At 51.9% G+C, this 12911-nt stretch overlaps 1 protein-coding gene across 1 annotated transcript in view; it reads left to right on the top strand.

Annotated features, from left to right (window-relative positions):
- Nucleotides 1-12147, top strand: part of EFL1 (elongation factor like GTPase 1) — a 121219-nt gene extending 109072 nt beyond the window's left edge. Inside the window, exons 19-20 of the mRNA XM_041752671.1 lie at nt 4284-4468; nt 11821-12147. Coding sequence (XP_041608605.1) covers nt 4284-4468; nt 11821-12009 — 374 coding nt within the window. The 3' untranslated portion in view covers nt 12010-12147. The remainder of the gene's footprint in view (nt 1-4283; nt 4469-11820) is intronic.
- Nucleotides 12148-12911: the final 764 nt, after the last annotated feature.

Here is a 12911-nt window from a genome sequence, read left to right on the forward strand (position 1 = left end):
AGGTAGAGTGGGGAGTGGGAGGACCTCAGGGGGCTGTGGTAGTGAGTGCTCCAGCTGTGCTCTGTGCTGCAGGGCCTGGATTCCCTGGGGCTTGACGTCCTGGGTTGCTACAGGCCACAGAGGGCCCTGAATTCGGGCTGAGAAATTCGTGGTGTAGTCATTCAAAGACCAACTGTGACCAGACTGTTGTCATCGACTAAGCTTTTTGTTGCTGTGGTTTCCCTGGTGGGTGCTTGCTCTTGGTGCCTTGCATGCAGTACAGCAGGGTACACCGTGGCCTTTGGCACATGGACAGGGGACTCCTGTATTGTGGAGCAGACGTCTGGTTGAAGGGGAGCTGGAGTCACCACAGAGGCCACACAATGGTGAGTCCTCCTGGGTAAGGCAGCCATCATGGCTCTGTGAGAGCAGAGCCAGGGTTACAGGGTCCAAGCACTGGACACACCTGTCATAAAAGCCAAGTATCTTTGGAAGGTTCTATTTATAGCTATTTTCCCCTGTTCAGTGATCCATCACTGTGCCCCAGTTTCAGGATTTAGTTTTAGTGGAATTAAAATTGAATGGTTCAAAATTACATGATTAATTACATTCAGCCTCCATCTCAGTTATTGATCTGAGCCCGCTGGCATGACCCCCAAGGAAGGGGCCTCTGCAGTGTCTGCCCCTTGTGGTCTCCGCTCCAGTTCACTCATCAGATCACCATCTCCCCCACCGCCTCCACCCTGCACCTCGCTGTTTTGTATCTGCTTCTGTAAATCACCTACAGCTTTTCCTGCAACAAGCTAGCTGAGTCAAGGTTACGAAGGTTTTCTGCCCTCCTGGGAATCGCAGGCAGCTACATAGGGCAGCTAGGGGACAGACCATTGTTGTGCTGTGTCAAAGCTTCCAGACCATACCCAGAGTGCTATGTTCAGGTCTGGGCTCCACATGTTGAGAGCGGGATGAGAGAGTCACAGTGGTACAGATAGGAAAGGGTTGGGATGGAAAGGTTGGAGGTGTTCAGGGTGGAGGAGAGAGAGCCAATTATCTTCCAGGAGCTTATAGGCTGGTCTCCCTGTGATAGAAGCTGGGGCTAACAGAAACCAGAGGGGAGCAGGTTTGGGGCTGGAGAGTGGCCCATGGGGGAGGGTGGCCCTGATGGGCTGGGCCTTGTGGGAGGAGGTAAGCTGCAGAGTGGTGAGCAGAATCTCTGTGGCAGCTGGGGTGGATCACGGTGACCCTTCCGTTCCCCCTCTGACCTCTGTTCTGTTTCCCTACCGCAGATTGCTAGTCTGGATGACGGGTGGGGACTGTGTTTCATCCCTAGCGTGCTGGCTTTGGAGGAGTCGGGGTGCACGTGGGGACGGCCTGGCAGTCACAGCGTGGGTGACTGCGGGGCCTAGCAAAGAGCTGGTCTCAGCAGCCCAGGCACGGCCTCCCTAGCTTAACTCACACAAAAGATATGGATGGGCTCTCTGTGGGAAGTGTTCAGAGGAGAGATGGGAGCCTCGGCTAGTGGTCCTTGGGACGTTGGTCCCTGGGTAGTTGCTGCTGACAGTCAGAGGGCCAGGCCAGGCTCTGAGGGTCGATGCTGGTGCCAGAGAGAGCCGTCAGAGGCGTGGGCCAGCAGCTTCAGCCACGCAGAAATCGTGAGAGGATGGGAAAAGGACATTTGCCATCTGAAAGTGATGGTGGCGCATCAGGGCAGCCATCGTTCTTCAGCCCAGGCTGCTGGTAGGGCCCGGGTGTTGAAGAAGTGAAAATCTGAGCACTTGGGAAACAGAAGAAAGGGAGCAGTGTGGGAGCTGGCGGGGAGAGAAGGGGGGGCCAAGCCTTTCAGCACGAACAGAATTGCAATTTGCTTGTTTTTCCATTAAATCTGGAGATGAGGAAGACCCCTTAGAGATTTTAGGGGTTTTTATTTCTAAGGCCACCACTGCCTGACACAAGGGCCTCCTGCCTTTTGTTTCCTTGGTCTTTCCTGATCACCACCACCAGGGGGATCTGAGTCCTCAGAGTTCGCAGGCAGAAGGCTGGCTCTGCATCCTCAGTTCCTAGGGACACATAAGCAGCTCTAGGTGGGCGCAGGTGCACCGGGTCAGCCCCCCGGGCACCTAGGGAGGAAGGTGGGCGTGGGCGCACTGGGTCAGCCCCCCCGGGCACCTAGGGAGGAAGGTGGGTGCAGGCACACCGGGGCAGCTCCCGGACACCTAGGGAGGAAAGTGGGTGCTGGAGCACCAGGGCAGCCCCCCAGGCACCTAGGGAGGAAGGTGGGCGCGGTCGCACCAGGTCAGGCCCCCCGCCCCGGCACCTAGGGAGGAAAGTGGGCGCTGGCACACCGGGGCTGCCCCCCTGGGCACCTAGAGAGGAAAGTGGGCACTGGCTCACCGGGGCAGCCCCCAGGGCACCTAGGGAGGAAGGTGGGCGCGGTCGCACCAGGTCAGGCCCCCTGCCCCGGCACCTAGGGAGGAAAGTGGGTGCTGGCGCACTGGGGCAGACCCCCGGGCACCTAGGGAGGAAGGTGGGCATGGGTGCAGCGGGGCAGCCCCCCTGGGTACCTAGGGAGGAAAGTGGGCGCTGGCGCACTGGGGCAGCCCCCCAGGCACCTAGGGAGGAAGGTGGGCATGGGTGCAGCGGGGCAGCCCCCCTGGGTACCTAGGGAGGAAAGTGGGCGCTGGCGCACTGGGGCAGCCCCCCAGGCACCTAGGGAGGAAGGTGGGCATGAGTGCAGCAGGGCAGCCCCCCCTGGGTACCTAGGGAGGAAAGTGGGAGCTGGTGCACCAGGGCAGACCCCCGGGCACCTAGGGAGGAAAGTGGGTGCTGGCGCACCGGGGCAGACCCCCCAGGCACCTAGGGAGGAAAGTGGGCGCTGGCGCACTGGGGCAGCCCCCCAGGCACCTAGGGAGGAAGGTGGGCACGGGTGCAGCGGGGCAGCCCCCCTGGGTACCTAGGGAGGAAAGTGGCGCTGGCGCACCAGGGCAGCCTCCCTGGGCACCTAGGGAGGAAAGTGGGCACGGGTGCACCAGGTCAGCCCCCCCCCCCGCGGCACCTAGGGAGGAAGGTGGGTGTGGGCACACCGGGGAAGCCCCCCCCCCGGCACCTAAGGAGGAAGGGGGCGCAGGAAGCCCCCCTGGGCACCTAGGGAGGAAAGTGGGTGCTGGCGCACCAGGGCAGACCCCCGGGCACCTAGGGAGTAAGGTGGGCGCTGGCGCACCAGGGCAGCCTCCCCAGGCACCTAGGGAGGAAAGTGGGTGCTGGTGCACCGGGGCAGCCCCCTGGCACCTAGGGAGGAAGGTGGGTGCGGGTGCACTAGGGCAGCCCCCTGGGCACCTAGGGAGGAAGGTGGGCATGGGCTCACTGGGGCAGCCCCCAGGCACCTAGGAAACATCAGGGACCCTGCCAGTGCTCAGAGAAGATGTCTGCTCTGCTCAGCTGCAACGCTGTAAACTTTTAAGGACGGATCAGTTATGCAATGAAAACTTCCTAAGTGGCAGGTGAAAGAGGAGGCTTTAATGAGAGTATCTGCTGGCCCCAGCTGGTGCCTTACAGCTGTGTGTGAGTCTGTCTCTCTTAGCGTCTGTCCTGCTTACCAGTTGATAGGAGACTTCGCACCTGGAGGCACCGCTACCGAGCCGCCCGGGGAAGACTTCTCCCTCGCAGTGTCAGGCAGCCTCGGGCCTAAGGATGAAATGCGAGTATTAGCCAAGAGGATTTGGTGGTGTTCTTGTGATGTGGCAGGAGACGTTGTTATCAGACATTAAAGATGCCAGGGACTATCCGTTTTCAGGGGAAATAAAATACTTACGCCTCTTACATATTAGCGGTTCTTAAAAATTTGAGCATCTAGTTGTCTCTGTGTGGTTTTGTTTCTGATATAAAAAATGTCACTGTGCCAGTTGCCTGCTTATGAATCCCAAATAGCCTTATGCTATCACCATCCTATTAATGATGTCTCATAGTTATTAAAATAGTTTAATATTTACAAAGCCCAATCACACTCATCTCATGAGACTGCTCATGGGTGAAATTATATCAGAAGTTCCTCTGAAAGTCTCTTGCTTCTCATGCTGTGTTGGGATTGTCCTTTGGGTAGGATGATTTTGTTTTTTGTTACCTTTTGTCTCTAATTTTTTTGTAGCTTACTTTTAACTACTGAAAAGTTTTCATGCTTTTGTAAACTTCAGTTATCAGGAACCAAGTTACACTCACTGGTGGATTGTTACAGGGGGTGTGCGTAATCACATCTTTGTGTGGCTCTAGATACATAACTGCTCAGTGAATTTAAAAGCTATATGGCCTTGCAGGTCGTGTCTATGCCGTCTTGTCAAAGAGAGAAGGTCGAGTGCTTCAAGAAGAAATGAAAGAAGGGACAGACATGTTCATCATCAAGGCGGTGCTGCCCGTTGCTGAGAGCTTCGGCTTTGCGGATGAGATCAGGAAGCGGACGAGCGGCTTGGCCAGCCCGCAGCTGGTGTTCAGCCACTGGGAGGTAACAGCCCTGATCCCCTTCCCTCCTCCTTGGGGGCACATGTGCTTCCTGCACATAACTCCAGGGAGTGGCAAACAGGACCTCCCACGCCGGCTGGTTTTCCTGCAGCTCTGCCAATGGCCCTGGAGATGGCGCAGGGCTGCTTTTCATTCAGATCGAATGATCCTTAGGTCACAGGTGGCCTGTAATAAACACACACACATACGTGTGTGCGCGCGCACACACACACACACACACACTCATTTGTTCCTTTTACTGGATGTAAAATTTAAGCCACAACATTCAATTCTGTGTTCCCCTTCGAAGATAGATTTCAGATTTTTTTTTTTTTTAAGATTTTATTTATTCATGAGAGACAGAGAGAGAGAGAATGGCAGAGACACAGTCAGAGGGAGAAGCAGGCTCCATGCAGTAAGCCTGATGTGGGACTCGATCCCAGGACTCCAGGATTACGCCCTAGGCCGAAGGCAGGCACCAAACCACTGAGTCACCCGAGGATTCCAGATTTTAGATTTTTAAAGGAAAATCACAGACATTTTGAAAGTGAAACTCTCAGGAACTTTTCTTCTGGGGGAAAAGTACTTGAGGTATTTAGGGGACAGTTGTGCTTCTTGCAAGGGACAGCTTTCAATTCCCATGCATCATGTAACCTTCATTCCGCCTTGTGAAGGCTCAGGGTCTCCACGGCTCTCACATGTACTGGGATGAAGGGGCTCATCAGAACACCCCACTGCCAGGGTAGGGAGAGGTGGGTGAGAGCAAACCTTACCTGAGATTAAAACTGGACATGTTGATCCACGTTGCTGGGGAGAGAAGAGAAGATGGTGAGCAGGAGAGAAAGGTAATAATCCAAGGAAGGTGGAGAGGTCAGAGCAGCCTTCTGGAGGCATCTTTGTACAGAGACCCACAGGTTGCTGAGACCAGAGGCGTGTGCTGCTGGGGGGAGTACAGAGTGCATGCTGGAAGCCTTGGGGAGGTCTCAAGACATGGCCTTGGGTCGGGAGTGGAATATTTTAACTACTGGCTGTAAGTCACTTTACAGGGAATAGAAAGGATGTCACAGTGTTCACTCTTCCCTGGGAGGGTCATTGTTATTGGGAGAAGCAGTGGCTCTGCAGTGGGAGACTCTGGTTTTACATAGTGTCCTGCTCCCTGGGGCAGACGGAACCTGCTAAGTGTATCTCTCCCTGACATCAGGCATGGTGAGTGCAGGGCCTGATGCCCGATGCTATGGGCCGTCGCTGGCATGCGTGTGCTTGGCATCTGCTCCATGCTCAACTGGGCTTGTCTCGGCCACTCAGACCACCAGGCTCTTCTTCAGCGCTGCCCTGGCACAGCTCCCGGTTTCAGATTGGGGCTCAGCTGTTCCTTCTCTCACCTCCATTAGCCAGATGGGCCCCATTTCAATGCAGGTATTAAAGGCGAATGTAGTAAGTAAGGGAGAACCTCCTCTTTAAAATGAATTTTATAGTCAGGTAACTCAGCATAGTAAAGAAAGGTGACCCTTGAGAACCACGGACCTGGACAGGGCCAGTTGTACTTGGTCAGTTCGTGTCACTTGAAGTGATAACAGTGAAGCTGCTAATCCAGAGCTCACACCTGAGTCTGCCTCTTCATAGAGAAAGTCACATTCTTACAGCTTGATAGAACCACGGTTAAGGTTCTAATATAGGTTCCTTTCTTATGTCAGCACAGTCTCCATTTTAGCAGGGATTTGCTGTGAAACTTTTCTTGCATTGTGTATTTTGTCTAGAAATGAGGTTTTGGTGGTTTTACTGGTTTATATCTGAATAGATGTCATTGCTATATTTCGTTATGTGGAAAACAGGTGCTCCAAAACATTTAACTGACTGGTTAACTTCTGAATTTAAACAGGTAGTAATTTCCCACTTACCCAAACTTTTACCCTTTCAGTTTGGGTTTTTGGCACTCAACTTTATGTAAGAACACAGAGCAGTGAGAAATAGGAGGAGTGGATTTATACAAGCAGCTAGTGAGGAACTCCGTCTGTGGTGTCAATCATGAGTGATGCTCTCCGTGAAACATATCTCGACAGCCCTCTCCTGTGTTTTTTGGGGGACCAGAGCTGTGATTATGGGGCAGTGCAGCCAAATGATATGTAGAACCACAGCGAGATTTATCCCACTTCAAAGCAATGACCTTGAGAGGCAAAGCACTTTCTTCATTGGTGCTGCCATGGCTGAAAACAGCCTCCAGAACTTGCAGCTCATGCTTCTGATATCTTTGAGATGACAATTCATCCGTTTCAGGAAGATAACCTCAATCCACACTACTGACGGGACCGGGGTAGAGTATGCTTGATCAGCACAGAGAGTGTAGTTAGTGATGCCCAGCGTTCCCTGCATGTAAGATCCAAAGAAGGTATTCACAGCAGTTATAATGTTATCAATATTGGAAGAGTTAGATGTGTGAATTTATATATTCTATTGTTTGTTAGAAATACATCATTGCTGTATAGTCAGATTTAAACCTGAAAGTGGGTTTATAAAATGCATTTTAAAAAATCTGTCAAGTTTTCATGGTTTCTTAATTGGCAAATAAGCGGCAGGTAAGGCTGTTCCTTCAAAAGGGTCTCAGAGTAGAGTGGCTCAGCTCAGGCAGAGCTGCTCTTTTGCATCTGGGGCAGCAGCTTGGGGTGGCGGAGGCTCACTGGGAGGGGCTTAGGCTCCTCTGGTTTTCTGGGCTCCTGCTGATGGTCCAGAGTGGCCATTCTGCCTCCCACCATACCCCTGCATCCCTGCATTCCAGCCAGTAAGAGGGGGGCTTGCGCCTTCCCTGCAGGGACAAGGTGGGATTTCATACAAGTCCCATTGCCCACAGCCATTCATACGGACACATCTGATAATGCCCACCTAACAAGGAGGCTGGGAAATGTTGTCTTTGACTAGGTCAGGAGACAGCAAACTGTGGCCCGTGACCTGTTTTGGTTAATAAAATTCACTGGAGTATAGCTGTATCAATTTACATATTTTCTGTGGTGGCTTTCCAGCAGAGATGAGTGCTTGCAACAGAGACCGTGTGGCCTGCGGTCTAAAATATTGACTGTCTGGCTCATCCCAGAAGAAGTGTGCCCCCTCATCCTGATCCTAAGTATGCCCACCTGAAATACCTATTAGCCAAGAAACTAGGGAGGATGGGTGTTTAGGGGCAGCCGTGTAACAACAGCAAGTTTATACCAAGTAGGCAGTTTTTGTTAATGTGAAAACCATGATGGTTTTTTCAGTCTCCATTCTCTCTCAATTAAAAAGAGGCCAGACATCTTACATACTTAATAATAGTGGTTTTTTTTTTTTTTTAATATTGGTTTCTGGCTTCCTTAGTTTGTTATTAAAAATCAGTCTCCTGACAACTTTAAAGAGAACAGAGTCAAGAATTTGGTGCTGTCCCGTGTCATCCCCCGGCCACCTGTCCTGGTCCTATTCCCAAAAGCTTCGCATCTTTGAAAGTCTTGAAAACGATGTTATAATTAAATGCCATTGATCTGATAGTTTCTGGCTGTCTTGGTTTTTCCCCCATAGCTAGGTTTAGAAATAACGCTGTTGTTGAGATCTGGCTTCTCACTCCAAGGCACTTTCTTTCATTTGTGTTCTATCACACCATATAATTTACAATCAAGAGCTTTTGAGAGAAAGTGCTTCAAAAAATAGAGGAGATAAGATTACAGGCATTTTCCACGAGGAAACCTTTGAAGTCAGCAATCCCATAATTTCTCTTTCTATGTTTGGCCCCTTCTATGAAAAAGGAAGAAAAGGAGCTAATAACAGGCACAGAAAGAAAAATATCCCCAGCCAGTGCCGGGGTGCATTTGTGTTAGCACAGGCTCGGGATTGGCTGTGTGACGCTGAGCCCACCCTGGGGGCAGGCCCGGGCTCCCCTGCCTTGAGGAGCACAGTTAGGATCACGGGAGCGCCCGGCAGGGTTATCTTGGACTTGGTGTTTCCCACCTGCCGGCCCTAATCCTGGTGGCAGTTGGGTATAGGATGGACATGGGGCTCCCCGAGCTCTTTTCCTCTTTTCCTCTTTTCCTCTTTTCCTCTTTTCCTCTTTTCTTCTCTTCTCTTCTCTTCTCTTCTCTTCTCTTCTCTTCTCTTCTCTTCTCTTCTCTTTCTTTCTCTCTTTCTCCCTTTCTCTCTTTCTCTTTCTCTTTTTCTTTTTCTTTTTTTAAATACCCAGGACAACAGCAAACACTTGGGTGCCTCCCTTTCCATGAACTAGTAAATGCCATTCCCTTCAGCCTGTGGGGTTGCAAAAAACCATTCTCACCGCGGGCCGATGAATTCTGGCTGAGCCAGTTAGAAAACAGCATCTTTTCTTCCAAACTGATGCCTCAAGGATGCTGTTCATTAGGGCATAGCACAGTGTGGGCGCCTGAGCTCCTGGGGACAGTTGGATGGGAGCATCTGCCTGCAGAGGAACAGGGAGGGTGGTAGGGAACACCTGCCCTGGGGAGGAGCAGGGAGTGTAGGCGCCTGAGCCCCCAGGGAGGGTGGTAGGGAGTACCTGCCCTGGGGAGGAGCAGGGAGTGTAGGCACCTGAGCCCCTGGGGAGGGTGGTAGGGAGCACCTGCCCTGGGGAGGAGCAGGGAGTGTAGGCACCTGAGCCCCTGGGGAGGGTGGTAGGGAGCACTTGCCCTGGGGAGGAGCAGGGAATGTGGGTGCCTCAGCCCCCAGGGAGTGTGGTAGGGAGCAGGTCCCCAGAGGAGGCCTCCAGCAGATGAAGGTGAGTGCAGAAGGTGGGCTTGGAGTCTTGGCCAACAAGCTGAGCAAACCTTGGAAGTCTATGCCCAAGGCCCACACAAAATGAGGAGATCTTTTGAAACTCCTGGTCTTACATTTTTGAATCAAGGACTCTGGTTTGTCTTAAATTGGCTAGTCCAAGTCTGGTATCTCTCAACTAGTAGCTCATTTCTTGCTGTTCATAAAATTTGTCACTTTTGTAGCAGAATCAACAACTTATTTGCCACTGTCCCTCAGACCTACTAAGAACACATAGCTTCTTTATCATCTGTGGTGGGTTTATTGTCCCGCTGGAAAGGGGAGGGTAACCAGCTTAAAATTAGTCTCCTGCAGTATAGACAGTCCTGTGGATGGCTGCCCAGGTGCCCAGGTGATGGTTCCATTTCCCCGGGGCCTCATCATACCCCTGCAAGGCAGGGGGCTCCGATCCCAGTGCCCTCTGTGCTCCCCATCTCTGCTAGCATGGTGGCCCAGCCAGCTTCAGGTGTCCCCCCTTCTGACTATGTCCCTCCTGCCGCAAGCCAGTCACCAGTGTGTTTGTCTCTCCCTCTCCTGTTTGCAGCAGTAGCTGTCCTCCTGTGTGAGAAGAGGAAGCTCCTTGTGGGCTTGGGTTTCCCTGAGGACTAATGACAGGCTTTCCAGGGCTTGTTGGCCATTTGCATGTCTTTTTTGCAGAAAGGTCTTCTCAAGTCTTACCCATGTTTTATTGGGCTGTGTGTCTACTTTGCTGAGTTCGTTACAGAATCTGATTGTCAAGTCCATCTTTTCACTTACTCTCTTGAGCAGTTTGCTACGGAGTTTCTTTCTTATTCGTAGCCCAAATTCTTTATTTCTAGGATTTCCAGTTCTTTTTTGACGCCTAACGTTTTATGGATGCCATGGCCCCACACACCCTTTATTTCTTGGAGGACTTTTAAATGAACCTATCATTTCAAGGCCCTCTGTTGTTATGTCTTACTTGATTGTGAATTCTCCCTTTGTTGAGCATGGTTCCTGCTCTCATGTGCGGGGTTACCTGCCCAGTAATCCGCTGACCTCAGTGGGAGTTTCCTCCCCCATGGACTGTGTCATGGTGTGGCAGGGCGTGTCCGAGTCGCCTGTCCCTCTGTCCTCCCAAGAGCCATAGCTTTGGCTCAGTGCCGCCACCAGGGTGGACAGCACAGGATGAGGGACATAGGCCCTTGGTCATTCCAGCTCCAGAGAAGAAGGAGTGGCCCGTGCCCCCGGGGGCCGGGCTGTGTGGCAGGGCCCATCCAAAGTGGGCACTAGGGCCTAGCCCGGCTCCCTGTGGGGAGGGGATGGGGCCTTTGCCTCCCTCTACTGGGGGCTCCCATCTCTCCCTCCAAGACATCTCCCTCTCCTGGGCCACAGACACCCCCCTTTCTTGTGCTCAAGAGCAACTATTTTAAAATACATTTTTCTTTCACATCTGTTTTAAATTGAAAAGTGTTAGGATTTGAGGCCACTTAATAAATACCATCCCTTTGTTCACCCAATTGAGAAACGGGAGAAAACACACATAAGAAGAAGGCACACATAAGAAGGGGCAGACTCTCACCTTCATTACTGATGAAGCTGACCTTGGAGGATGCAGTCTTGACCGCGGGCAGTACTGCGCAGCCGGTCCTGAGTTCCAGAATGACACCAGCTGGCCTGGCGGGGCCCCTGCCGCAGGGGCAGGGAGGGGGCAGTGTGGCTGCTGCAAGTGGTGCAAGGGACAGGCAGGCTGTGTGCTTCCTGGGGGCAGCCTCTGGAGGAAGGGGAGGCCATGCTCTTCAGGTCTGTTTTCCCCCTCTCACGTTCACCATCATAGTCTGAGGTGAGGAGGCAGAGAGAGGCCGTGAGTGTTGGGCTCGTGGATCTTTCTCTGCCTGAATGAAACCGTCAGGAGTCGGAACCACCCCCACTTTCTGTCATGTCCTGGGTTATTACCACCTCCATGGACATCGTGACCTGGCTGGGCATCACAGAGCCACTGAGCCCCTCAGCCCTTCCCCACTGCCATCCCTAGGCCCTGCTCGGCCCTCTCCTCCCCTCCCCGCCCCCTGACCCTGGCAGTAGCCTCAGAGAGAAAGCATCCCCGGCGTGCCTGCCCCTGGCCTTGTCTTCCTCACGGGCCCAGCGGGAACGGGCATGGGTCCAGACAGAAGAGGGAAGGAGGTGCCTCTGTCTGCGTCCCCTCCAGTCCAGCTCAGCGGGCACGCCACTGGGTTTTGGAGCCAAAGGCTCAGAGTCATCAAGAATGGGCTTATGTGTGTTGGTCTCTGCTGGGGACAAAGGCAAAATTGATGAAGAGACACTAGTACCCAGATAATATCCTAGTGAAAGGGTTTTATTACATTATTCGAAATTAAGAGTTTCCCTCGTTCCTTAGTGTCACATGCAGGCTCTGAGGTGTGGACGTTACCAGTTCTGTTCGTCCCACTCCTTTCATTGTCCACACTGGTTTATTACCATTTCTGGCAAGCTTCCCTGCTCCCCTGCTCGTTGCTTAACTGTCCTTCTTCAGCTAAGACTGTACGAATTTTGAAGGGCTGTTTGGCATGAAAGTATATTTGCCTGATCGAGCACATTCTGTCACCTTCTTTTTACAAGATCATTCCTAGCGACCCCTTCTGGGTGCCGACCACCGAGGAAGAATACTTGCACTTTGGGGAAAAGGCTGATTCTGAGAACCAGGCCCGGAAGTACATGAACGCCGTGCGCAAACGGAAGGGTCTTTACGTGGAAGAGAAGATCGTGGAGCACGCAGAAAAGCAGAGAACCCTCAGCAAAAATAAGTAGCTACTCTACTGACAGGTTCTCTTCTTTATAGTAAATGTAAAAGCATCACCCAGGGTTTGATCCTGGGAACACTTCTTTATGCTGCATTCTCTCTGTGTGTCCACTTTCAATAAAGTTGGTCCTTATGAATATTTTAAAGAAGGTGTTAGAGAACATGTATCCAAAGCGTTCTCTTGATTGATTCTGGTAAGAGGGGAAAGGTTAAATAAACGATGCAGTGGTGGCGTGTGCCCACCCTGTATGTAACCCCTGGCAGTGAGGCATGTGCCTTGTCGGGGCCTGATGCACAGACCCCAGGCCAGACAGTGACCCCACGCTGGGCAGCCACGCCTCCACCGCATCACACCTCTGCTGGGGTTCTCCACCTAAATGTGGCTCATGTTTAATTCCCGCATCACCGCGTGTAATCTCTTCCATCCCTTGGAAGAGACCCCAGGCTCAGGAGACTATCTCCCTTTTAGCTGGTTGAACCAGGCATGGGCACAGCCCACCTTCTTACAGTTGGTCTTTCTGTCTGTCTGGCAAAACAGTGTCCGGTCTGATTGGTGCTGACCTCAACCCTGTGTTTTCACAGCTCCTCGTGCATCACATTGCCCGTGTTCAAATAGGTGTTAGTGACCATCATGCCTTATACCTTTTCTTAAAAAAAAAAAAAAAAAAATTCTATAATTTCCTTGGCTGCTTCCTCTTAGTCTTATGGGATATTAGCTCATGTGACGAGATCATTGCCTTTATTGCAAATATTTTTCTTAAATCTCCTCGGCTGCATCCTTCAGGGAGATCTCCATATAAGGAGCTAATGCAATTCAGCCAAAAATAGATTTTGTAATTTTTTGATGTTGCACTAATAATTTTTATAGCCACTTCAAGGAAGGATTCTTTTTCAAACACATAAAATGATC

The sequence above is a fragment of the Vulpes lagopus genome, chromosome 4 (genome assembly GCF_018345385.1).
Source record: "Vulpes lagopus strain Blue_001 chromosome 4, ASM1834538v1, whole genome shotgun sequence".
Lineage (NCBI taxonomy): Eukaryota > Metazoa > Chordata > Mammalia > Carnivora > Canidae > Vulpes > Vulpes lagopus.